The sequence below is a fragment of the Oreochromis aureus genome, unplaced genomic scaffold (genome assembly GCF_013358895.1).
Source record: "Oreochromis aureus strain Israel breed Guangdong unplaced genomic scaffold, ZZ_aureus HiC_scaffold_58, whole genome shotgun sequence".
NCBI classification, from domain to species: Eukaryota; Metazoa; Chordata; class Actinopteri; order Cichliformes; family Cichlidae; genus Oreochromis; species Oreochromis aureus.
Window position 1 is genome coordinate 165,174 of NW_024108956.1, and position 27,752 is coordinate 192,925.

At 33.8% G+C, this 27,752-nt stretch overlaps 1 protein-coding gene across 2 annotated transcripts in view; it reads left to right on the forward strand.

Annotated features, from left to right (window-relative positions):
* The window catches only part of LOC116312420 (T cell receptor alpha chain MC.7.G5-like), a 98,743-nt gene extending 71,589 nt beyond the window's left edge, over positions 1–27,154 (forward strand). Inside the window, exons 1-5 of one of the 2 annotated variants that reach the window (XM_039607831.1) lie at positions 23,109–23,202; positions 24,900–25,106; positions 25,330–25,374; positions 25,462–25,569; positions 26,820–27,154. In XM_039607831.1, the coding sequence (XP_039463765.1) occupies positions 23,124–23,202; positions 24,900–25,106; positions 25,330–25,374; positions 25,462–25,569; positions 26,820–26,821 (441 nt within the window). In that variant the 5' untranslated portion in view covers positions 23,109–23,123 and the 3' untranslated portion in view covers positions 26,822–27,154. Of the gene's footprint in view, positions 1–23,108; positions 23,203–24,899; positions 25,107–25,329; positions 25,375–25,461; positions 25,570–26,819 lie in introns of those variants that run through there. The other variant, XM_039607830.1, reaches the window with a different exon arrangement.
* The last annotated feature ends 598 nt before the right edge of the window (positions 27,155–27,752 follow it).

A 27,752-nucleotide genomic window follows, 5' to 3' on the forward strand; every position in this document is an offset into this window, starting at 1 on the left:
TATTGATAGATAATATAAACAGCAACACTGCCCTCCAGAAGTTTGTTATTTTGGAAATCTTTGAGAGCAAAGAAGAGACAGATTTTATCTGATAAACTTAATCTTGTTAAAGATTTAGCTTTAAAAAGGTGATGATGACATTGATGTTTCCACTTTATGTGGGCAACTTTAAAGTTGATGTTTTTGGGCTATTTTTGAAACCCTCTATATTTCACCAAAGAATTTGCTTGTTAGTATAATTAAATGTAATTATTTAAACAAAAAGATTTAATAGAAAATGAAACAGTATTGATGATTTTCATAAACACTGTCAGTTTGCTGCAGTCAGTCAGGTTAATGTGCTGAGGCTGCAGACTGTGGGACATACAGCGGGGGTGCAAACAAGGTTATCTTTGGACGCGGCACCAAACTATATGTTAATGACAGTAAGTCAGTTTGTGTTTCTGCATAATAAATATGTTCAAAGTGTTAAAACTCAATGCAGATAAATCTTGTGAGTAATTTAAAGTATATATTTATAATATACAAGCAACAGTAGGAAAAACTCACTGCAGTTTTTTTTCTAGGGACACATAAAATATGTAAGATTACTTTTCTCTTCTCTTTCTCTGATTTCTCTTCAGTAGAATATCAGACAGCAGAATAATATTTTATCTTTTGTTTGTTTGTTAAAGACGTTTATGAAACTAAAGTTGTTTCCCTTCATATTTGTAAATAAGAGTCAGATCTTGAACAATGACAATTACACAATGAGAGCTAACTGTTCTTAAATGTATTTGTGTTACAAAGTTGTTCTGGGTAGTAAAGGGCCACTGCTGGGTTTTTGTTGTGTAGTATCACATTGTGTGTCTACTGGGAATCAGTTTAAGCTCATTTTTGGAACTGGAACCAGATTACTGATTGAACCCAGTAAGTACTGCTATTGATAAATAATAATAAGCAAATACAGTTTGTTAAGGAAAGGTTGCTATAAAAATACATACAAATAAAACCTTATTTTAAACTTATTTTAGCTGAATATTCTTCACCAGTCTCACATGCAAACTCACAGAAGCTCAGGTCAGTTAATGGCTTTGAGTTTGTGTAACAGAGTTTCACTGTGTGTGACTCAAAATACAAACAAGCTCATCTTTGGACGAGGAACCAGATTAACCCTCCAAACCTGTAAGTTTATTGTTCTGATATGTATATGAGTGCAAACAAACCAATAATAATGTAATAAGCAACAAAAGGATAGCTACTAACTCTCTGACCTTCAATTGTTTTGTAGAAACTGAAAAGTGATTAAAATGTAAAACTAGTGTTTAAATTTAAGTTTGCACTAAACTGAACAATTTTACATCAATTTGACAGAAAAACCAAACGCTCGTACAAAAAGCTCAGAGTCGAATTTATTTTTTGAATGGAGTTTGACTCAGTTTGTGTGAGGGAGCTTCATGCTGTGTGAATGCTGGCTTACAGAAACTTACCTTTGGAAGAGGAACCAGAGTAAATATTGAACAAAGTAAGTACAAAGTAAACATTTAGAATCATATTTTTAATACAAAAGCAGATTACGCATGAAATTCCCTAAAGATGAAGCAGACATGTCAGTGTCAGTGACTGAAATGCTGAAATTTGAACATTTGTCAATTTAAAAAGAAATCTTACCCAAAGCACATTTACTTTGACCTACAAAAATAAGACACAAAGATAAGATACAACATCAAAGTGGATGATATGACTTTACACAGTATTTCTACTAAATATAGATGCATAATATAATATATAATATAATATAAATACAGTTTTGACATATCCCCACTCTGAGAGTAGAAAAAGCATTTCTAAAGGCGTCTGATGTTACATCACAGTTTATGTGCTGGAGCGTCATGTTGTGTGAAAACTGGAGGTGGTTATAAGATCATTTTTGGAAGTGGAACCAGATTAACCACTGAACCCAGTAAGTGCTGATATATGTTTTAATGGTTTAGCATGAAATATGCCTAGAAACTGTTTTTACCTTTAAAAAAACAAAACAAAACAAAACAAAACAAAAAAAACCAGTAACCCAGTTTGTGTGTAGTTGTGGTATTATAATAATCATTTTAAAAGTTACAATTTGAAGTAACTTGAATGGAATTAATTAAAAAATATAATGTTTGAAAAGCTTAAACAAAATAATTGAGTAAATAAACAGTAAGTCAGTAAAATAGTTGAGTGTGTTTAAAGAAGGATGAGTTAGAAGACAAATAAGTAAAGTTAGTTGAGTCTTTTCATTCAAATTGTTTTAACTGTGGTTGGCTCCTGTCAGTTACTGGTTTGTGTGGTTGGCTCCTGTCAGTTACTGGTTTGTGTGGTTGGCTCCTGTCAGTTACTGGTTTGTGTGCTGGTGTGTCATGTTGTGTGACTACTTCAAACCGTAATAAGCTGATCTTTGGAAGAGGGATCAGATTAACTGCTGAGCCCAGTAAGTGCTTTGACATTGATTATAATTATTATTATATAGATGTCTCTGAAAGCAGCACTGAGTGCAGTTTATCTGTAATAAATTCAAACCATTGTTAACATCAATTAAGTACATTTACCTTTACTGTAGAAATACTTTACATGAAACTGTAAAATGTTACTGGTTTCCATGTGTTTGGTTCAGTTCCTTACTGGGACTTTGTGTAATGGGGGTTCATGCTGTGTGACAACTGGTGCAAATCAGTATAAGATATTCTTTGGCAGTGGAACCCAGCTAAACACTGAAGCCAGTAAGTTTTCATATTAATAATAATAATAGTAAAACCATGTAACCAGTAACATAACACTGTTGTTAGCTGGAAAACTAAATGTCATCGTATTTGCAGGATAAAGTCACTCATATATATATTATAAAGGTTTTTACTAAATGAATTTGCATTAATCTTTTTAATAAAAAAACAAAATAAATATATGAAATTATTATTTTTTAAATAACACTAAAATAGATCCACAGCTAATTTATTTGATGGAGTTCATGTTGGGTTAATTTTTTTGGCGTGTGAATCACACACTTCTTAAAAGCGTACTAATACCTCAGTTATGCTTAATGATGTGACATTATGATAAGTGCTACCTGTCACATCATGCAATATGCAGTTAATATGGATAATCATTTAAAAAGTGCAAGAATCATAATTATATGTAAATCAGTGTCATTAGGTATGGTAATACAAAATATAAAAAAGCTCAAATCTTAATATGAAAAATTAAATTTTCTATATTCTGCAAATACAGATCACAGAGTTTATGTTGTGAAGCTTCATGCTGTGTGAATACTGGCAATGCTTATAGGATCTTGTTTGGGAGTGGGACCAGATTGATCATTGAAACCAGTAAGTAATTATATGCAGTGGAACATGATTTTATTTATGTACTTATATTTAAATATGGATCATCTTTCAATGCAGTGCATGCTGATGAACTGATTCATTAAAACCTAATTATATGTGAATCATGAGCAGCCTCATCAGTGTAATCATGTGAGGTCAATAACAGAGCAAAATGTAAAAACATGTGAGAGGATCTCGATGATTTAATCATGTCTGAATATTAAGTTTAGAGTTAACGTCTCAGTTCTGATCTTTAGCTTTGCTGAGTTTGTGTTATGCAGCTTCTTGTTGTGTGACTGCTACAAATCAGAATAAGCTCTTCTTTGGGAGAGGAATCACATTTACTGTTGAATCCAGTGAGTAAAAGAAATATTTTATATAAACCATAAACTACATCACACCTTATTCAGACTGAACATAATGTTCATGTTAAAGTGAAGCTTTAAAGTCTCATCTGAGTTTTATCAAAAGTACAATAAAAACAGTTTGTTTGATTCTTATCTTTGACCTGAATAAAGAATTTAGTGATATAAAAATAACTGATTTTAATATCAGCTGTACATCATAAATCTAAAGTTGCAGATTTTTACAGTAGTTATTTTAATGAAAACATCAACGTGTTTGCGAAACATGGAAATCCTGTTTAGTTTAGCTGGTTTGTGTTACTGAGCTTCATGCTGTGTGAGTGTTGGTGGAACCAAGATGACATTTGGACGAGGAAGCAGATTAATGATTGAACCCAGTGAGTACTGTTATTGATCATAATCAGTGTTAAAATGACAACTGCAAATATAAAATAATTAAAATAACAACTTAATCACTGGAACACAAACAAAACCTCAGTTCACCGTAAAATTATATATAAAATATTTGATAGATTTTTTAATAACAAATCTGCAAATTCATTTGAACATTGAATAATCTGACACAGTTCTTTGAAAAAAAAAAAAGATATTTCATGTTATTTGGCCTCACATCAGTATTAAACATAAAAGATACAACGAGCTCTTTGAAAAAAAACTCATTTCCAGTTATTTGGTATCAGTATTAAAAAATGACTCTCAAGGTTAACGACAAGTTTAGACATAATTCACTGTAACACTGTTACACAAAACGCTTGTAACATGAAAACAACAACAACAACTGTAAAAGATAAAAATCAACAGCACCCAGCTAAAATATTTATGTAAACTTGTAAGAGAAGAAATTCAGTAAGAGATAATTTTATGATCTTCCTGAGTTGAGTCAAAGTCAGTGGTGAGTTTGTGTTGTGGGTCTTTATGTTGTGTGACATCTAGCAGTGGATACAAGCTTATCTTTGGAAGTGGAACCAAATTAACTGTTGAACCAAGTAAGTAAAGCACTGACTCAGGTTCATGAAGGAAAATCAGAAAATATGAAGCTGAGAAACTGAAAATGTCAGTAAATTAGAATATATGGTTTTGTGTTTGGGTGCTAAAAGTCAGAATAAGATCTTCTTTGGAAGTGGAACTAAAACTATCATTAAAACCATTTAAGTTCTGATACTTATGAAAATCAGGGTTAATGTAGCTCTCACCAAACCAGAAATATATAACACTGTTGTCAAGCGGAAAACTTCAAAACATCAAATTTTCACAAATTAAGAGTTTTTGTTTGATCTACGTGATGCTGTGGTGTCATAACAGCTCAGAGAGCTAATAAAGGTTTAAGATGATTAAGAAGTACTAATCTATTAATAACAGGGGAAAGCTATAACGAGTGTTCTTTAGAAATAATCTGAAATACAAAAGTGAATAAAGCTCAAATCTTAATATTAGAAATTTGATTTCCTCTATTTTACAAACATATAAGTGGATCACAGTTGGTCACATGCAGAGTTTATGTTATGAAGCTTCATGCTGTGTGAATACTGGAAGTGGTAATAAGATCTTGTTTGGGAGTGGGACCAGATTAATCATTGAAACCAGTAAGTAATTATATGCAGTGGAACATGATTTTATTTATGTATTTAAACATTGATCATCTTTAAACACGGTGCATGCTGATGAACTGGTTCATAAAAACCTAACATATGTGAATCATGACCAGCATCATCAGTTTAGTCATTTTGCTTTAATGCACATTATCATGTGAGGTCAAATAACACAGCAAAATGTAAAAACATGTGAGGTGATGATTAAATCAAATCTGAATATTAATGTTTAGAGTTAACGTCTCAGTTCTGATCTTTAGCTTTGCTGAGTTTGTGTTATGCAGCTTCTTGTTGTGTGACTGCTACAAATCAGAATAAGATCTTCTTTGGGAGAGGAATCACATTTACTGTTGAATCCAGTGAGTACAACAGTGTTTAATATAAATCATAAACTAAATCATACCTTAGTTTTTTAGAGCTACATACTAAATCACAAATACTAAAAATAGACTTTTAATGCTTTAATGTGAATAACATATTTAACACTGACTGAATATAAAAATCATCAGTATACCAGTAATGCCAGTTATGTAAATATAAATGTAATAATGAGGTCGTATGGCAGTATTTTTAATAAACAAATGTCTTAAATGAGACAAAATCACTGTTGATAAATGAAGTTCACCAGTGCTCAGTTTGTGTTGCGAAGCTTCGTGCTGTGTGAATGCTGGAGCTGGAACTAAGATGATATTTGGGAGGGGGAGCAGATTAATTATTGAACCCAGTAAGTACACATCAAAATATTCTAAGTAATTAAATTTGTGATCTTATATGCACAAAACATCATGTTGTATAATAAAAGACAACAATTTGAGGACAGTGATAATTAAGTAATTAAGTAATTATACATATTTTTATGTATGTATTTATATTTAAATTGAATCATCTTTAAACACGGTGCATGCTGGTGAACTGATTCATTAAAACCTAATCATATGTGAATCATGAGCAGCCTCATCAGTGTAATCATGTGAGGTCAATAACACAGCAAAATGTAAAAACATGAGAGGATCTCGATGATTTAATCATGTCTGAATATTAATGTTTAGAGTGAACGTCTCAGTTCTGATCTTTAGCTTTGCTGAGTTTGTGTTATGCAGCTTCTTGTTGTGTGACTGGTACAAATCAGAATAAGATCTTCTTTGGGAGAGGAATCACATTTACTGTTGAATCCAGTGAGTAAAAGAAATGTTTTATATAAACCATAAACTACATCACACCTTATTCTGACTGAACATAATGTTCATGTTAAAGTGAAGCTTTAAAGTCTCATCTGAGTTTTATCAAAAGTACAATAAAAACAGTTTGTTTGACTCTTATCTTTATAACATTATTAACAAAGAATTCACTGATATGCAAATACCTGTTCTTCATGTCAGCTGTACACCAAAATCTAAATTGGCAGATTACAAATTTTTCTCACACAGTCGGGTTTTTTTTGTTTTTTGTTTTTGTTTGTTTTTTTAAGTAAACTATCAACATGTTTGTGAAACATGAACATCATGTTTCATTAGCTGGTTTGTGTTACTGAGCTTCATGCTGTGTGAATACTGGTGCAGCTAAGATGACATTTGGACGAGGAAGCAGATTATTGATTGAACCCAGTGAGTACTCTTATTGATTATAAATACAAAATATTTTTAAAGCACAACTTAACTGTACTTAACAAATCAATATGATTAATTAGGTAAATGTTGAGACATAATTGATTGAAACACTGTTACAAAAAGAAGAAAATTTGTAACATTAAAGAACAAAAGAACTACACCATACAGCTCAGCATTTATATCAACATGCAAGAGCATAAAATCTGTAAGAGATATGTTTTATGATCTTCCTGAGTTGAGTCAAAGTCAGCAGTGAGTTTGTGTTGTGGGTCTTTATGTTGTGTGACGAGTGGCAGTGGATACAAGTTTATCTTTGGAAGTGGAACCAGATTAACTGTTGAACCAAGTAAGTAAAGCACTGACTCAGGTTCATGAAGGAAAATCAGAAAATATGAAGCTGAGAGACTAAATTTGTTTTGGAAATGGGAGTAAATTAGAACGCAGCCCAAGTTTAAATTAGTAAAGCCAAGAATGGCTCACATGTACATTAACAGAAGGCTGCTGAGTTTGTGTTGAAGGCCTTCGTGCTGTGTGAATGACGCCAGTCGAACAAAGCTAATGTTCGGAAGTGGAACCAGATTAACCATTGAACCCAGTAAGTACTATGATGATGTGTTTTACTTAAAAACAAAAACTCAAGAACAGTAAGAATAAAATGAACAAATCTAGAAAAATCACATCCAGTCAGAAACTTGGATCTCTGAGATAAAACATTTAAAAAAGACAAAATTTAAGAATTAATACATATTTGTTGCTTAAGAAACAAGAATAAAAATAATTATCAGCTGTGAAAAATGTGCTTTTTAAAGTGTAGTTGAACTCAGTTATTCAATGCTGAGTTTGTGTACTGGGGCTTCATGTTGTGTGAATGCTGCTAATAAGTTCATCTTTGGACGGGGAACCAGATTAACCATTAATCCAAGTAAGTCTTAGTATTTTATGTTATGCTAGATGTTGATGAGAAAAGGTTTAAATTAACTTCAGAAATCCACTGATTGAAAATCTACGATTATGAATATTAGATGATTCAGTCTCAACATGTTTGTCAAATCAACACCAAACAAACAATCTGACGAAAAAGAAAACATGAAACAGTTCAGTGCAGCGCTGCCATCCGATGACACACATTTATATCGCTTCATTTTAGAATGTCGAATAAATAGTCTCTATGGTTACCGAAAGACTTTTTACTTTTAAAAACAACCCTAAGATCACACATGTGGCTGCATAATGTGTGTGTTTAAACAACCACAGCAGAAGAACTAACTGTCATGAAATAAAATAACATTAAGATTAAGTCGAGATAAATTATGTTGGGACGTCAGAAACCTGCATCTCTAAAATAGAAGGAGAAACTTTTTTAAAAATAGACACAAATTAAGATTGAATGTATATTTGTTTCTTAGAAAAGAGTATCGAACAGTGTAATTATTAATGGTGAAAAAGTTCTTTATCTAAATTCAGTTATCCAGTGTTGGTTTGTGTTAGTTTGTGTTAGTTTGTGTTAGTTTGTGTTAGTTTGTGTTAGTTTGTGTTATGGGGCTTCATGTTGTGTGAATGTTGCTAATAAGATCATCTTTGGACGGGGAACCAGATTAACCATTAATCCAAGTAAGTGTTTATATAAAGGTCATATTAGATAACAGTTGTAGCAAATAGTTAAATTAGTTCACATTAATTTAACTAATCTTTCAACAGTGATGAAAATGAGTAACAGGATTATAAAACTGACAAATGAAAGAAACATAAACAGACAGAATAAACTGAATATGTGAATATATTGATAAAATATAGTTGTTTGACAGAAATCAGGGGAAAATGATGTAACTACTGCTATGTTGTGTTTGTCATTCAAATACATTAACTAAGAATTCCTGTATTCAGTAAAACCAAACAGTGCTGCATGTCAGATTTACACTAAACATCAGAATTTATATGTTAATAACTGCTCTGGTTAGTTTGGGGATGCTGGCTTGTGTCCTCATGTTTTCCTAATAGTTTGTTGGAGATGATCACAGCTGAGGTTTGTGGCATGGAGCTGTGTGCTGTGTGACTGTTAGTGGTGGAAATAAGATCAGCTTTGGAAGTGGAACAAGATTAATTGTTGAATCCTGTAAGTATTAAAAACAATATAAGACATGAAATGTTTGAGTTTAAATGGACAATGGCAGTGATGCTCTATTGCCTCATCTGAGTCTCATCAAACCATCATAGAGTAAAGAAATATTCAGTAATACTTTTAATTTCATCACATAAATACCTGTACGAAGAATGAATCAACATAGTAGATCATTTTTCTCATAGAGTAGTTCTTTTAATGTAAAGAGAAAATTGTCAAATATGAAATCCATGTTTTCCAAAGTTCAGCACGACTCAGTCTCAGGTTGGTGTTATGGAGTTTCATGCTGTGTGAATCTTGGTGCAGCTAAGGTGACATTTGGAAGTGGAAGCAGATTAACCATTGAACCCAGTGAGTAATGATATTAATTATGATCAGTGTTAAAATGAGAACTGTAAATATAAAATATTTTTAAACAGCTGGAAACCAAAGAAAAACACAGCTCAGAGTAAAACCTGCATATAAACAACATATATAGTATTTAATGGGTCATTTTATTAAGAAATGTCATCTTAATATTTAATAATTATACAAACATAGAGTGCAAAAGTTATCAATTTATTCTGAAGGCCCATTAAAGAGATAACTCAATCAAAAGGGAAATGATACATAACATGTTGATTAACCATTGAACCCAGTCAGTGCTGAGTTTGTGTTGTGGGTCTTCATGCTGTGTGAAGGATGGCAGTGCTGGAGTTAAGCTTATATTTGGAACTGGAACCAAACTAACTGTGGAGCCCAGTAAGTACAGAGTACACTGTTGTTTTCATATGAAAAACATGTGTATGTGAAACTGATTCAGATAATTTATCATTTAAGATGCAGGACAGCAGATAAAACTGGCATAAAATAAGAATAAAGTTAAGAATAAGTCTAGAAGAATGGTGTGTAGTCAGAAACCTGCAATTCTGCCAAACAGTGATTTAATTTTTCAACATGAATCATTGGAGACGTTTGTGTTATGAAGTTCTTCATTGTGTGACTGGAGCAGGTGGATATAAGCTAATGTTTGGAAAGGGAACCAGATTAACCATTGAAACCAGTAAGTAAAGTTGTTTTTTAACAAATCATCACTATATTTATAAATCTGAGTTATTGGGTGTCATTTCATTAAAAACAAAAACACACAGGAACCTCATAATGAACGTTTCTGCATTATATTACATTATTTTACAATATCAACAACTGTGTTATTTATTCAGATGAGTCAGATGAATTAATAATATGAGCAGCATCACTGTTAGTTGTGTAGAGTTTGTGTAGAGGTGTTTCCTGTTGTGTGTTTACTGGAAACAAGCTCATCTTTGGGTCGGGAACCAGGCTGAACGTTGAAGCCAGTAAGTCCAGTTTGAATTCAAAATGAACTAAAACGAAATATTCAAACATCAAAGTCAGTTTTATTTGTCAATTTCTTCAAATGTACTTGCCATACAAAGGAATTGAAATTACGTTTCACACTGTCCCATGCGTAGACATTGACAACAATAAAGTGCAGATGCACAACAAAAACAGTCCTAACAATAAGGTAATATTAAAAAACAAAAACAAACAAAAAAAAAAAAACATGTAATTATTCACGCAGCAACTTCCTGTTTTCTAATAATTAGTTGACACAAAATAGGATCCATGTTTCTATCGCCCTGTTCTCTCTTTTATTATTGTTTGTTTCACCTCTCATTGGATATTAATAATTCAGACTTAAATATCTAATAACACATGTGCAAATTTAAATCCTGAACTGAAACTGTGTCAGAGTTGTTGTTGAGGGGAGCTGCACTGTGTGACTGGAAACCAAAAATTACTTTTTGCTGAAGGAACTCAGCTTTCTGTTGATTTGTGTGAGTATGATTTACTGTAATCCTCTAGTGTTAGTTTCATTATCCAGGACCCGTCTGACTGTACGTCACACATTTACTGTCTGTAGACTGTTTGTTGTTTCAGGAAAGCCCATTTTCTTTGTCCACACTACTCATAAGACTAACTGATTAATAATACATTTTAATAGAATATATATGTATATTTCTTCTAGATTTATACATGCATGCTTTTATAGCGCCAGTTATTGTTGAGATGATTTGAACTGTGTGACTACTTCCTCAAACTGGAAAATCATGTTTGGAAAGGGAGTCAAGCTGACTGTGGAGAGCAGTGAGTATCAAACAAAGATCACTTTTCTTTATCGACTCGTGTCAGCAAGTCACAAATGCAAGATGTAAAGAGCTCTTTGAAAAAGAAGATTTCCAGTTATTTGGTCTCAATATTAATAATTGATTCTTAAGGCTCAATAATCCATTGTTAACATAAAAAACACAACCAGCTTGTAATAACATCAATTATATGAGTTTTTATCTTTCTGAGAGGACTCAGAGTCAGTGCTGAGTTTGTGTTGTGAGTCTTCATGTTGTGTGACGAGTAGCAGTGGAGTTAAGCTTATATTTGGAAGTGGAACCAAACTAACTGTGGAACCCAGTAAGTACAGAGTACACTGTTGTTTTCATATGAAAAACGTGTGTATGTGGAACTGATTCAGTAAATGTTAGGCTTATGTACTACTTTTATTTTGAAAATTGTCAGTCTTTAGATAAGTGTGGAAATAAAAGATCCTGAAAACAGAATTTTAACTCTTTTAGTTTTACAGAAATAAACAGATTAAACACTGAAATCAGTAAAAACAAGCACAGCACGTTAATATTAGAGCAGCCTAACAGAAATATCGAGGAAATAAGTAAAACCATAACTAATAAACAGCAGTGCTGAGTTTGTGTTAAGGGTCAACATGTTGTGTGAAGGATGGTGGTGGAGTTAAGCTAATGTTTGGAAAGGGAACCAGATTAACCATTGAAACCAGTAAGTAATATAAGTAAAATTGTTTTTTAACAAATCATCACTATATTTATAAATCTGAGTTAGTAGGTGTCATTTCATTAAAAACAAAAACAGGTCCAGCGAGGACACAAACTAACAATGAAATAATAAAACAGACTCTGAGAAACATCAGTCTGAAGTTCAGCTTTGCTGTTTCACACAAAACAATCAGAAAAAGTCGAATGTGATTTAATCTGAACTCCAGGTTCAGCTTCTGGCTCCTGGCTCTGTTCACTGGTCAGAGTCTGAACTGTGTGTGAAACCATGTTTGCTGTGGAGCTTTCAGTCTGTTTGGTTTTCACTGAGTTTCTAAACTTTGGAGCGTAAAAGTTTAAAAAGACTTTTTTACAGTTCTGTTTTTCTAAAAATGTTTCCATAACAGATCTTACACACAGGAACTTCATAATGAACGTTTCTGCCTTATATTACATTATTTTACAATATCAACAACTGTGTTATTTATTCAGATGAGTCAGATGAATTAATAATATGAGCAGCATCACTGTTAGTTGTGTAGAGTTTGTGTAGAGGTGTTTCCTGTTGTGTGTATACTGGAAACAAGCTCATCTTTGGGTCGGGAACCAGGCTGAACGTTGAAGCCAGTAAGTCCAGTTTGAATTCAAAATGAACTAAAACGAAATATTCAAACATGTAATTATTCACGCAGCAACTTCCTGTTTTCTAATAATAAGTCCGGAGGACGACACAAAATAGGAACCATGTTTCTATCGCCCTGTTCTCTCTTTTATTACTGTTTGTTTCACCTCTCATTGGATATTAATAATTCAGACTTAAATATCTAATAACACATGTGCAAATTTAAATCCTGAACTGAAACTGTGTCAGAGTTGTTGTTGAGGGGAGCTGCACTGTGTGACTGGAAACCAAAAAATACTTTTTGCTGAGGGAACTCAGCTTTCTGTTGATTTGTGTGAGTATGATTTACTGTAATCCTCTAGTGTTAGTTTCATTATCCAGGACCCGTCTGACTGTACGTCACACATTTACTGTCTGCAGACTGTTTGTTGTTTCAGGAAAGCCATACACAAACAAACAAACATTAAAAGAAAACACAACCAGCTTGTAATAAGATCAATTATATGAGTTTTTATCTTTCTGAGAGGACTCAGAGTCAGTGCTGAGTTTGTGTTGTGAGTCTTCATGTTGTGTGACGAGTAGCAGTGGATTTAAGCTTATATTTGGAAGTGGAACCAAACTAACTGTGGAACCCAGTAAGTACAGAGTACACTGTTGTTTTCATATGAAAAACGTGTGTATGTGGAACTGATTCAGTAAATGTTAGGCTTATGTACTACTTTTATTTTGAAAATTGTCAGTCTTTAGATAAGTGTGGAAATAAAAGATCCTGAAAACAGAATTTTAACTCTTTTAGTTTTACAGAAATAAACAGATTAAACATTGAAATCAGTAAAAACAAGCACAGCACGTTAATATTAGAGCAGCCTAACAGAAATATTGAAGAAATAAGTAAAACCATAACTAATAAACAGCAGTGCTGAGTTTGTGTTAAAGGTCAACATGTTGTGTGAAGGATGGTGGTGGATTTAAGCTAATGTTTGGAAAGGGAACCAGATTAACCATTGAAACCAGTAAGTTCTCTGATCCTGACCACAGATATGTTATATCTTTAGAAGCCAGTGACACATGTGGTTTATTAAAAAAAAACAATATTTTAATTTTTAGTATTAATTTCTATTTATTTCTTAGCAAACAGGAGTATTAGGAAATAGAAAGGAGCAGAAACAGTGTTTCTACAGTCAGCTTGTTGCAGTTCTTCAGTGTTCAGTTTGTGTGTTCGGGCTTCATGTTGTGTGAACGCTGCTGGTAAGATCATCTTTGGACAGGGAACCAGATTAACCATTAATCCAAGTAAGTGATCGAGAGTAACCACAAGTATTGTTAGGATCGTTAATATTGTCTAAATAACAATAATGATGAATCATGATAATCAAGCTGACGAGTTTGATTGTATGAAGCATCGACACTGACATATTTAGTCTAAGCCCAACAAGACGTTTGTGCTGTGAAGCTTCATGTTGTGTGAATGCTGGATATAAGATGTTGTTTGGAGGAGGAACCAGATTAGTCGTTGAAACCTGTAAGTAATCATATCAATTCAAATAAATCAATATTCAGGGGCTCAAAAATGGTACAAAGAAAGTCACAATTCAGCTTTCTCTGTGGAAGTGGGACCAAATTAAAAGTCCAGTTCATTTATCAGTAACATCGTTGCCATGGGGATTTTTTAAAGAAGCACAGACAATGATTAACATGATGATTTAATGAGAGAGTTGATTGAAATATTTGAAAAATATATTCAGACTTCAGAAGTCTGTCTGAGCAGTGTTGGGTTTAGGTGGTTTCTGCAGGGCTGCACTGATGATGTTTTAGCACTGGCACTTTGAACTGTGTGAATGTTAATAAGATTATTTTTGGAAGAGGCACAAAGCTACATGTTGCTGCCAGTAAGTTGAATTCATTTTAATCTTAAGGTTACTTTGTATCATTAGTGTACATATGATTAAATATATCACATATATAAATGTTTAAAGTAGAAGGAAAGTCAGCTTTTGTGAAACTCCGTCACTGAAAAATAAATCCTGAGGATCCAGACAAACAGAAACTTAATACAAAAGATATTTAAATGGTTTGAGCTCCAAACATGTTTGTTACATGAAGAATGATGGATGTTTGAAAGGACTCTGGTAGTTTTTGTTCTGTGGGTCAAACACGTGAGTCTGACTCCATCAGCCACACATAATATACACTTTATTCAACATATATCACTTTAATATTTCATCAAGTTCATTTATTATTAAGTGAAATGAAATCTCCAGAGTTCTGTTCTTTTTTAACAGTTAAGTCTTTTATTAGAAATGCAAAATCTTCAACTGCAGATTTTCACTCTGTCTCCAAAAAAGATATAAAAAGATACATCATGAAATTCAAAGGTTAAACATATATTTTAAATTTATTGATTATGTTATTCGGTGTGCTGGATGACATCAGCTCTGTCACTGTGAGTTTGTGTACGGCTGTTTCTTATTGTGTGGATAATAGAAACAACAAGCTCGTCTTTGGAGCAGGGATCAGACTGAACACTGAAACCAGTAAGACCAGTACTATAAACCATGATCAGAATAAACTGAATATAATGACGATGTGCTTTACACTGATAAATGTTCATCTCAGTGACTTTAACGTCCAATCCTAATGATTTAAACTGACTTTGATAACAAAATCAAAGTTCTGTGGAGGACACAATGAAAAGTTTTATATTTTATGTTTATCATTGTTATTAACTGAATTTTCACTGGTAAATTTTAAAAAGTAAAATTGTTCAGTCTGTCAGTAAAGTTTTAAAATCTATATGTGGATAAATGTCACACTTTAGCTTTGATCACTGCTCTGTTTGACCCGTCTGTGCGTGGAGCTGTGCTGATATCTTTCACTGTGCGTCTCTGACTGGAAGCTACAAACTTGTCTTTGGCACAGGAACCAAACTAACCATAGAATCGAGTGAGTATCTCTGTGCAGCAAACAGCTGCTGTGTCAGATATTTAGAATTAACTGGAAAGTGATGCGTGAAATTTAGAAACACCAGTGTTTCATGTCAACAAACTGTCAAACTGTTTGATCATTCAGTGAATAATTATTTGTGAGAGTCCAAATATCAACTAAATGTATCTGACATCAGGGGAAACACACACACATATCCTGACAAATGAAACTGTGAGCTCGTAGTTGTTGTTGAGCGTAGGCGCACTGTGTGACTGGAACTGGAAACAGAAAAATAGTTTTCGGTGAGGGAACTCGGCTGACTGTTGAAGCGTGTGAGTATCATTTCTGTTATAGATCAAGTGCATAAAACCAAATAATAAATCCTCTAACAGTGTCGCTCAGTCTGACTGTAAAGCGTCACATTTATCATCACAACAGTCTCTGAAAAGACAATCAGGTGGAAAAATCTCATCATTCCTTCTTTGTACAGACAAACTTCATCATGTTCAACTATTTTTATTTTGCATTTTTAGATTGAAAAAAAATTAAAGCTCATAGTGATTGAAAGAAAAGTTAAACCTCAAATTTATAATTAAGTAAATTCATTTTGCATTCAATTCAATTCAATTCAATATTATTTATAAAGCGCCAAATCACAACAAAAGTCGCCTCAAGGTGTTTTATATTACATTACATTCCACCTTTATTAAGAGCAAACAGATAATCAGCAGCATGTCCTGGACAAGTTTACATTACAAGTCTTTGTTTATATTTACTTTTAGAAAAACCAAGTGTAGATTAGCTGTTGTTGTGTTGTCACACACGTGTGTGCAGTGGCAGCCAGTTTGTGTTGAGGGCAGATCCACTGTGTGACTTCTGGATCAGGAAACTTCAAACTGATCTTTGGAGAAGGAACCAAACTGACTCTACAAACCAGTGAGTGTCAGGAGTTTGTACTTTGATACTTATACTAGTATCTGTACTGGTGATGTTGTGTGTCCATGTTGAGGTTTTCCATGTATGCAGCTCACAGATCAGGTCGTCAGTGTTCATCACTTGCTCATCAGTTATTTGTGTGAGAGGAGCGACTGTGTGACTGCTACTGGAGCAAGCAGGAAGCTTTTCTTTGGGGCTGGTGTTAAATTAATCATTGAAGCCAGTGAGTATCCAAAGAATTCAAATAACATATAAACAATATATTTAGTGTTTCCTGTAACATACGTACTGTACATGTGTTAAAGTGATAAAACTGTGAAATACTGAGAACGAGAGCTCAGTGCAGGACTGAAACACTGCCCACATTCGTTACAGCTACTTGTTGATTTGTGAATAAAAACAGCTTTTTGATTTAATCCAGATACTTATCATGAAGTCCTTAATCAAAGAACTAATGACCATTACATAAGCTTCAGCTAATGACACACTACAGTTAGAACAGCAGTGCAGTTCAGATGTTTCAATCATTATTTGGAAGAACTGCAGCCAAACTCAAAACAGACCCGTGTTAAAGTTTTAATCAGTCCGTAAACATGCTGCACATGTTCAGTACCTGTTGCTCTTCGATGTGTCAGCTGTGAGTTTATGTGGTAGCATTTCTCCAAGTGTGACTGGAGGTGCCAAACTCCTGTTTGGTTCTGGCATTAAACTGTCCGTCAGTTCCAGTAAGTACAGTTTATATTTTTGCTGTTTTGTTAGTTTGATTAAACAAATTTGCTAAATAGTGAAACAGTAATAAAACAACAATATATAAAATACACAAATGACGCCCAGACAAAGTTTTCACTTCTCTGCCATCCTTCCTGTGGGTAAATGTTCATGTTGACTCCACTGTGTGACTGCTGGAGGGGCGAGCTTCAAACTCCTGTTTGGAGAAGGGACCAAAGTAACCATAGTAACCAGTGAGTAACTTCAGTAAATATTAAGTATTGGAATTAAAAATAATTTTCATGTACTTTAGTTAGCTAAGTAGTTTTACGTGTTGCAACAACTAAACACCAAGTGAGTCCTTCATGTGGCGTCATCGACAATGACTGTAAATCAAATGCTTTTACTCATTTTGCAGTTTGGTTCATCAAGAAGTTCATGATTTATTTAAACACCTTTAAAGGTGAAGACGTTCACTCACGCTCACCTGCAGCTCTGGGTTAAAGTGCTGACAGCAGTCACAGTGTGACGCTCTCCGGATCCTCCAAACTCAGCTTTGGGTCAGGCGTTACTCTGACAGTTAGCTCCAGTAAGTCCTTTTTCACATCCCAAACAAAGTTACATCATCATCATCATTATTATTATTATTATTGTTGTTATTATTAGACACAAACACAGTTCTTGTAATGATTCAATTTTCAATTCAGTTTTATTTATACAGCATCAAATCACATCTACAGTCACCTCAGGGTGCTTTATACTGTAAGGTAAACCCTACAATCACACACAGAGAAAAACCCAACAGTCACATGACTGTAATACTGTAACTGTTCACATCTATACAAACACAGTTCAGCCTGTATGTGTTTGCAGTTTAATGATATTCTTCATGTTATAATTAGTTGTGATGTTGAGGTTTTTAACTATAAAGATATAAAACATAACACATTAATTACCACAAACCAATACTCTAATAATCTAGCAGTTCTCTACTGATTAGCGCACAGCTTCTTACAGACGACGACCTTCTCAGGTAGTTTTTGCTGAGCGCACACACACTGTGTGACTGGGACAGGGAGCTGGAAAATAGTTTTCGGGAACGGCATAAAAATGACAGTGATGGACAGTAAGTGGAATTTTTATCAGCAGTTCATTAAATCAAAACACAGTTAGTAATAAAAACCAACTTAGCTCAGTACAAACAATGAAAATTATTCCTGCGTTTTGGATTTTTCCACATTTCATCAGCACTAATTTTAGTTTCTGTGTCAGAGCTTATCTCTGAGGTTTATGTCACTGTTAGTGTTACTGTGTGAGTAACTATGGAAACAAGCTGGTCTTTGGTCCTGGTAGTAAACTCATAGTTCAGTCAGGTAAGTGTTTATAAACATCTGAGTTTATCTTTTATTTATTTGGACAGAAACTTTAAACTTTCAGTTCCGTAATTATTACTTATGTTATTCATCTGTACCTGACATACACATGTCATCACACTCTGACCTGCATATAACTGTCACGTGTAGATTTTGGCTACTCTTACATTTTTATATATATTAATATTTTGTTTTAAGCCAAATGAGATTTGGTAAAAAATAAAACAAAAGTAAAATATTATTAGCCAAAGATTTTTTGTGAATAAGTTAATATGTTGTTTGTGGACATGTGCACTCAGGAAATGGATTTAACTGAAGTCAGTTTGTGTGATTGTGTTTTTTGTTGTGTGACTGGCTTCGGAAACTCCAGAGTCGTCTTTGGTTTGGGCACAAAAGTTAGAACTGAGTCAAGTAAGTCGTTTTTATTTAGGGAACAGAAACGATGCAGCTGACTTTTCTCAGCTAACTATCCCCATTTTTACCCAGAACAATGATACCAGCAGTCCACAGATATCTGTGAAGTAAAAGTAGACACAAAGTCTGTTTGTAAAACGTCTGTATGTTGTTACTCTTCACTGTGTCACAGATAAAAAACTTACTAAAAGTAACAAAGTGTTCAAAACGCCAAAGTTGTCCCATCATCAATGATTTGATGATTTGATTATGACTCCAGTTAATGCTGCGATCAGCTCCACGGTGTGACTGCCTCAGGAGCAAACCGGAAACTTCTCTTTGGAAAAGGAACTAAACTGACTGTAAACAGCAGTGAGTCGAATTCAAATATTCCATATCCAAATATATAATACGGTTTACTCATGACAGTGTTGGACTTTGATTCAGTTGGAAAATTATGATTTATAAAAGTCACATGTAGTTTTAACGTGCACGTCAGAACATTTAAACAGCTGCTGACAGGATCAGTTTAACTCTGAGATTTAAAAAACAAAAACATGTTAAATAAAAAATGTTAACAGTTTTTTTTATTAATTGACTCCAAAACACATTGAGTCAAGTGTGTAAGACAAACAAGCTGTGGATAGAAAGATGAACAAACTGGAAACTGTTGTTTGGAGAAAGAAGACTTAAAATAAATCCTAATTTCTGTCGCTGTTCTCCTGCTGAGCCATCAAAACAACTAAAATGAAATCATATAAAAATAAAAGGAATGACTTTACGTTTCTTTTCAGTTCATGGTCAGATGGTGTTCTCACAGGAGAATAAATATCACATAATATAATTAAAATACATGATGAACTAAATCATTATGACTGACATCAGAACAGAAACATTTCTCTGTGGTTATTCTTCATCTGGCCCCTAAATGTATTTCACTCCATGGTGCTGCATCCTTTCAGTCTCTGAGTGTGTGACTGACTCTGGGCTTTATAAACTCACCTGTGGTGAAGGCACACACCTGATGGCTTCAGTAAGTCCATCTTCCCTGTTTAACCAATGGAGTAGTTCAGTACGTGGAGGTTAACAGAGTATGGAGACTGTACCTTTGGTAACCTTGGTAATTAGAGTTATATTGTGTCTGCCACGTCTACCTTATGGTAACATTATGTGTTTTTAAATTCCAGTCACTTTAAATCCTTTATAAACACAGGAACAAATGTCCAGCCTTAAACTGGTTTCATGTGTTTCGCCCCTCGCTGAGCTCTCACTGGTTTTTGCTGAGTCTGTTCTCAGTGTGTGAATGACGGCGTTAAGCTCCTCTTCAGCACTGGAACAACTCTGCATGTAGAAACCAGTAAGTCTGAACTGAAGGTAGTTTTACAACATTAATATTCAGTCTTAAATAAAACTGAAGTATGAGGTCAGCTGTTATTGTGACATCAGCTGGTAAATTATTGTCATTTACTTTGTCAGGGTTTTCTTTTCTTAAACCAAAGTCACAGTCGATGCCTGTAAGCTCGTTTTATTCATAATCCAAAGATCGTGTATAGAAGTTATCAATCACACATTACAGCAGAGCAATCATTCAGATTAACTCTACAACATTAGACACAAAAACATGCTTTAAACTTCAACCATTGAAAAAAGTCATTATTCAGCAGTAAATTTAAATTGCCTGCAGTTACTTAAAAGAAACATTAGAATAGTTTCATGTATTCAAGAAAGTCTTTGGACAAAATTTCATAATTTCATGACTAAATGCATCAGATTTGAGTTTTATATGTAAGAGAAGATGTTACTGAGCTATCAGAAGTTATTGTTACAAACAAACCATTTACACTAAAAGCAGTTTTGTAGTTGAGGTTTTTGGTTTGTAGCAGCGTGCAGTGTGACTGACTCTGCAGGCAGAAAACTCCACTTTGGAGGTGGAACCAGGCTGATTATTCAAACTCGTGAGCCATTTATCATTTATTAATCATGACTTAGAACTAAATGGGTCCTTTCTGTCTTTGAAACAGTTTTTCTTTTGTCCTGACGTCTTCTTGAATGTCATTACACTTTAATACAGAGCCACAGTTTGTCAGCACAACACTGAGTAATGTGTATTTATTGTATTCTTATGAGATTTCACAAGTTAATATTTCAACAACCCAAAATAATCTTGAAACGATCAGCTTCATCTGCAAACCAAAGTTGATGAATAACCAAGATTATCGTCACTGAGTTTCAGTCTTTTAGGTTGAATTTGAGGTAAATACACAACTGATCCAACGTGCTTAGTTGTTAATATCATTACTCTTATAATTATATGTTATTAGTTACTGTGAAGATGTCAGACATTCAGCTGATTACTGAGTTGAAGTTAAGAAGTGTTTCACTGTGTGAATGATGGGACGGGAAAACTCGTGTTTGGAGACGGAACCGAGCTGAAAATAGAGAAAAGTAGGTTTATGAAACAAACGAACATCACTGAACATTTCTCATTTTACATTTGTAATATTATTTATTTTTCCTATATTCACAGAAAATACTGATCTATATTTTTTCTCAAAAAAGTTTTTTAGTAAATAATAATTTTTAAATAAGCTCATTTATCTAAATACATGCAAAGAGAAAAATGACACAAACGTCCTGTAAGGTGTAGATAAGTTATTGATCAGTCTTCTTTAACTGTGCGACTGCATCAGCTGATGAAAAACTACAGTTTGGATCTGGAATGAAAGTCATCATCTCTGACAGTGAGTCGTGTTTACTGCAAGAGAAGAAGAAAAACGAGGCGTTACTAGAAGTTATTAGTTATTAATTTGATTTTGATTTGATAGTTTTTCTTCATTCTAAGAGTCCAAACACTGTATATTTATATAATCATTTAAGTTACAAAGTGCAGCTTTGAGGGTGCGAGGTATGAGTGAGCGAACTAATATCCTTAAATAATCCTTTTCATTCACATGACAGCTTAATGTTTGGTTTTAAGGTTTAAGCAGAGAAAACACTGGTTCTGAATACGTCTGCACTTAAATGTCCTCGAGCCATAAACAGCAGGTGAAACTTTAACCTGTTCAGTTTCTGTGATGAAGTAAGTCAGTGTGTGAATGATGGGACACGAAAGCTAATCATTGGACGAGGAACTGAGCTGAAAGTACAACAGAGTAAGAGTTTCCTTTCATTAAAACTGCACATCAATGTTTGATGTTTAGTGAATCTCACATTGTTAAAATTATAAATAATCACGACTTCACCAAACCCACATCAGCATGTTTGATAGAAGATAAGTTATCAGCGTTTGCAACTTTAAAAATGTAAATATTATTATTCTGTTAGGCTTTTAATGTTAGATTCAAATGACAATGAGCAAAAACATCCTATAATTTTCTAAAGATAATTCTGTTACCACATTTAGTCACACACACACACACACACACACACACACACACACACACACACACAAAACCTGTGAATGTAATGAAAAGTAAGTCTTTGAAAACAAATTAAACTCAGATGAACAGAGTCAATTTTTAATGCTTATTTATTATTTCATGTTTTTTGTTACACAAATACATTTAACCTCAGTTAAGCTTCGTTCAGCTTCTTTCTTTTTTTTAACACTGAATACTTTTCCTGACTCAAACCTCAAAGGATCTTTTACCCAATTAGATTAATTAAATACATAATTAACAAAAGCAAATTGTCGAGATTGTGGGAAAAAAGGAAAATGTAAACACATGATCAGTGACTCAGTTAATATCAGTTTGTTGTCTGTTGGGCTCTACTGCTGCTGCTGCGTGTGAGTTTTTGTTGCTGGATCGTTCATAGTGTGAAGAGTGATAATTTGAAACTGATTTTTGGTTCAGGAAGTCGTCTGAGAGTTCAAACAAGTGAGTGAAAAAGTTTTATTCAGAAAAAAAAGCTTCTACACCAACAAAATATAACAAAATATACCATCTGGATTTAAAGTAGTGATGTGGAGAAAAAGAGAAAACTTCAGCTCTGACTCCCAAACAGTCCAGATTGAGTCTTTTTAACTTGAATGAATTTGATTGGACCTGAGTGATTTTAGTGAGTGATGGATGCAACAACAGGAGCAGTAGTCTTTGTTTGGACAGACGATGTTACTTAAATCAAACAAACTCTTTCAGGTCAGCAAAACACAAACTGTAAACCAAACTGTTGTTTCTGAATTTCTGATTTAGGTTGTAATGATGGAAAACATTTTATGTAACACAGAAAAATGTGTTTATTTATTTAGTAAAAGAAACAGAAGCTGAGTGAAACACAGAGTGATGAATCTGGTTCAGGAGTTTTTGAATGCCACTGATTCACTGTGTGAACAGTAATAACAACAAGCTGGTTTTTGGTTCTGGGGTCAAAGTTACTGTACAGTCACGTAAGTGCATTTACGTTTAATCTGTCTGCAGTGTTTAGGGTGTTTGTATCAGAGTGGTTGTTAAATCTAGATGACTGTTAGTTTCCATTAGTAAATTATTTTTCTGTTCTGTTTCTGTTAGTTTATACTTTAACTTAATGTTGTGACTCTGATGTTGTGACTCTGATGTGTACAGAAGCAACATACTAGATCCAAACACTCTTTAAATCAAATGTTTTCACACCCATCAAATGACAGTGTTGATGTTGAACTTATATTTTTTATATTTTTGGTGAAATGATAACAAGTACCTTTTTCCTCTGTCACATTTCAAAAGTCTTACATTAAATTAAACACAGTGATCTTATAATCATGATTCATATTTAAAGAATAAATAAACTGTATGCGGTGAAGAGCAGTAATTATCCAACACCACAACAATGTGTGAAGCGATCTGAAGCCTCTAAACTCATATTTGGTGATGGAACCAAATTTTGGGTCAAAGTGAGTCAGAGAGATGATTTTAAACACTGTCTCAGTTATTTTTCCTGACGTGCACCTCAGAGGCAAACACAATCTCTGAGTCATTAACTTTATGTTAGGTTGCTTTTTATTACCAGAATTGTATCCTGTTAGTAATAGTGTTAACAACAACTCAAACATGCTTGTAATGTTACTGATATGTTACACTACAGTAAAACAATTTGACAGACATTTACTGAACTAGTATTATTTACATATACATGGTTAAGAGCTGCACTGGTTTTTGTAACTGGTTTAGCTGCAGTGTGAATAACAATAATTACAAAGTCATATTTGGATCAGGAATCACATTAATTTCATCCTCAAGTAAGTGGATCGTCTGCATAACCTGAAAAATTAATGAAATTCTAAAATGTTTTTCATTTGCCTGAATTCAGAACTGAGTTTAATATATAATCTCAATAGGAAATACTTTGTACTTAATGTAATATAAAGTAATATCTGATCATTATTTCACCTCACTGTATGAAATAATTTTGAAACTAAATAAACTTTTGTATAAATACATAGCAAGCAGACGCTCATAACTAAAAAGCTCCAATTTGATATTTTAATTGAGTACAGTATTTGTGAACAGATTTATATTTATTTAATACTAAATACTACAACACAGACAAATAACTTGTTTTTATGAAACTACTGCACCAAACACCATGAATGTACTTAAATAAGTTACTTTAAAACAAAAGACTGAGTCACGTAACATGTTTTATAACGCTGGTAAAAATATATATTATACTATGTCCACTCATGTGAGTCACAAAGGTTGTGACCTGAAGTTGTAATTGTGTTGTGATAAAGTAGTAAATTCCTGCTGTGGACCAGATGAAAGTGAATCCACATGAGGATTTACTTTCATTAAGTGAAAGTGTTCTCGTGTTAATAACATGTAAAACTGTACAAATACCATCAGCAAAGTTTTACAAAGTTAAGAAACCATCTTTTACAGAGTGCAGCATCATTCTGATTATCCTTTTGTTGAGTTTGATCTCGGCAGCTCAGATGTTTTTGACCATGTCTGAATCACAGTGTGTCTGTGAGTGAACTCATCTCTTTGCATTAAACCTCGTTTCTTTGGCCAACAAGTGATCAGAGGTTTTGAGAGAAATGCTGAAGCTGCAGATAATTCCACATTATTCTAGTTTGTTCATGAGTTCTTCGTTTGTGTTTTTCAGGGGTAGAGTACAAGCCATCCTATTTCAAACTGGGAGAAGGCAGCAATACGGCATGCCTGGCAACTGGGTTCAGCAGACACAATGCAGCATCCAACCAGCATCCATATTTTCAGAAATTCAATACGACAAAAGCTGTGGCGATATCACCAAACTTGGATCTGTACAACCAGGTGGTTTTTCCAGGCGATGATGCAGAAGATTGTGAATGTAAGTATCAAGAAATTCATTCGAATTATTTTCATCATATAATTAATGACATAATTGGGAAAAAACAAAACATTGATACTTCAGAAAAGTATCATCAATCAAAAGCTTGATATTCACATTTGGATTTAAGTAGCCGATTGTTTTGATATGTAATTCCCCAATCTGCTGAGATTTACTTTGAAATGAAGCTAATTACCACTTTTATCTGTTTGATTTTTTTCAGCACCACCCAATGGTGACAGCCCATGTGTTGATGTTTTGGAGCCAGGTATGTATTAGATCTGATTAAACAGGTGGATTGAAAGAAGCTGTTTGTGTTTGTTGGTTGACATTTTTCTGATTGTGCTGTTTGCAGATCCAAAGGTGAACCTCATGTCTCTGACCATCCTGGCTCTCAGAGTGATCTTCATCAAGACCATCATCTTTAACATCATAATGACTCTGCGGCTGTGGATTAGTCAGTGTGAGTACAAAACAAATGTAACGTGTTTGTGTTTGTGGCCTGGTGACTGGGGAGATGTTTAACTATATTGGGTTATTTGACTGTTATCTCCATCACACACAGAAAGACAAACATGTTTTCTGAGCTTTATTGAACCTTTTTGTTCATTTTCCAATGAGAAGATAAAGGTTTAGTACACAGATCCCTGACAGTCGATATGGAGCCTGCATTTGGGAAACTTTTACCTGCATTTGCCAATTTTCACACATTTGTAGACTGCAGAATAACCCAGGATCAGTCAAACTGTGATATACACTTAGAGCATGTTAGAAATGGAAATCTGCTTTGTGTCCATTGTGAGTTGTTGGATAATCAAAGCTGGATCAGAGTTCATAGTCCACATCCTGTCAGGTTTAGGCAATAAAATCATTTTGGTAACGGTTTGGACTTATTAAACAGAAAAACTAATTTCCAATATTTAAACATGAAAATTTGATGAAATATTTGTAACTGGCCAAACAAACAAATCCTAAACCATGACAAATACAGTCCATGGAGCTGTGTTGCCTCAGTGGAAATGATACAAGACGACACACGAAGATCCAATTTATACATCGACCTCGAGATAGAAAACAAGTTGTTTTTTCCCTGATCGTCTAATCAGGGATGTGGATAAAACCAAGGTGAATGTCAAACTTCATAAACTCTGTCTCATGAACGTTGGGTGATCTTATAAAATCTTTTGTTTTGCCTTTGAGATTATCACAGTTAAAAATTCACTGTGGGAAGCAGCAGAGGATATTACAGAGTCCTCACCTGTGACTCACGTGGTTCAGTAACAGTGCATGGGTTTCTCTTTGATACTCTTTAAAGCTCTGTGTTTATGAAAAGCTGTTCTGTTATTTCTTTTACATACAAACCAGAAACTGTTACATTTGAAAATGATTCTCTTGGTGTTGGTTTGGTCAACAAAGTCCTGAAAACTCTCTCACAGGACCAGGTTAAGATAGGAGAGTTACCTGACGTCTTAATCAACAGTTACATTTTATTTTAAAACAGCAGGAATATTGTTGGTCAGTTTTCATATTTAGATAATATTTAAATGTGTCATTTTTCTTGTATCTGCTTTCTCTCCTGGATAGAAAAGAAACTCTGACAATAACAAACGTCAGGTTTCAAACCAGCAGCATGTGAAGTTTGTTTTTACTGTTTGTATTAAAGCAGGTTCAGTTCACATGAATCAAATTTCTGTTTTATGTTTTGTCTTTCAGAAACTTCACAGAAATGCCAAGAGGACAATCTTCTGTGTGACTGGATGAAACTTGAAGTTCACTGAGCTTCAGCGTGTATATCATGTATAAATATCATATTACCTGTTTATCATACCATCTGTTAATAACGCTCTATAGACGTTATCCTTTAATACATTGTTGATTGTTCCAAAAAGTTTGATTTTATGTTATCTTTACATATTGTCACTGATGTTTTTTATGAATGAATTAAACTCTGTCTCGCTTGATGATGTAAATGTCACAGTTATGTTTAACAGATTGTCCTTTCAATCATTTCTTTGTGTGATGTGGTAATAAAAGCTAAAAAGAAAACAGTGAGATTGTTTTTATTCTGAATTATTTGCATTTATATAGCATGATTCTATTTTTACTGACCACTCACAGCACGTCAGACTGTAGGTCACATGTTTAACCATAATTTTAGAGAAGACTTTCCAAAGGACCTCCCGAACTGAACAAAAGTCTGGAGCTCTCCCTCATTTCCTCATTACTTTCTTCTGATTTCTAAAGTGACCCTGAGCAATATTTCTCAGCTCTCTGAAGAGCTTTCAAAGTTTTCTTTGGATGTTTGCTGCCTTTTCACTCAGTCAGTCTAGTTCTTGCCCCCGAAGGTTTTAGAGAAATTAGCTTTTTGTTTGGTTGGTGGTTTAGTTGGTTAAGTCATTTCACAGTGACCTGTTAAACATTTAGGCAGAAAATAGACACAGAGCCTGAGAGCTGCATAAGAAGCCTCATCAGATGTAATCTCAGTGGAAGTGTGACTGTCAAAGCCTCTCTTAATGAAGATAAATGGGATGTAAAAGGCTGGGATGTGTCAAATTACACAGGAACAGCTCTAAATCAGTGTCAATAGGTCTGATGGAGTGAAAAATAAAAATCTTTATCAATATGTAAGAAGCGTTCTTGAGAGAG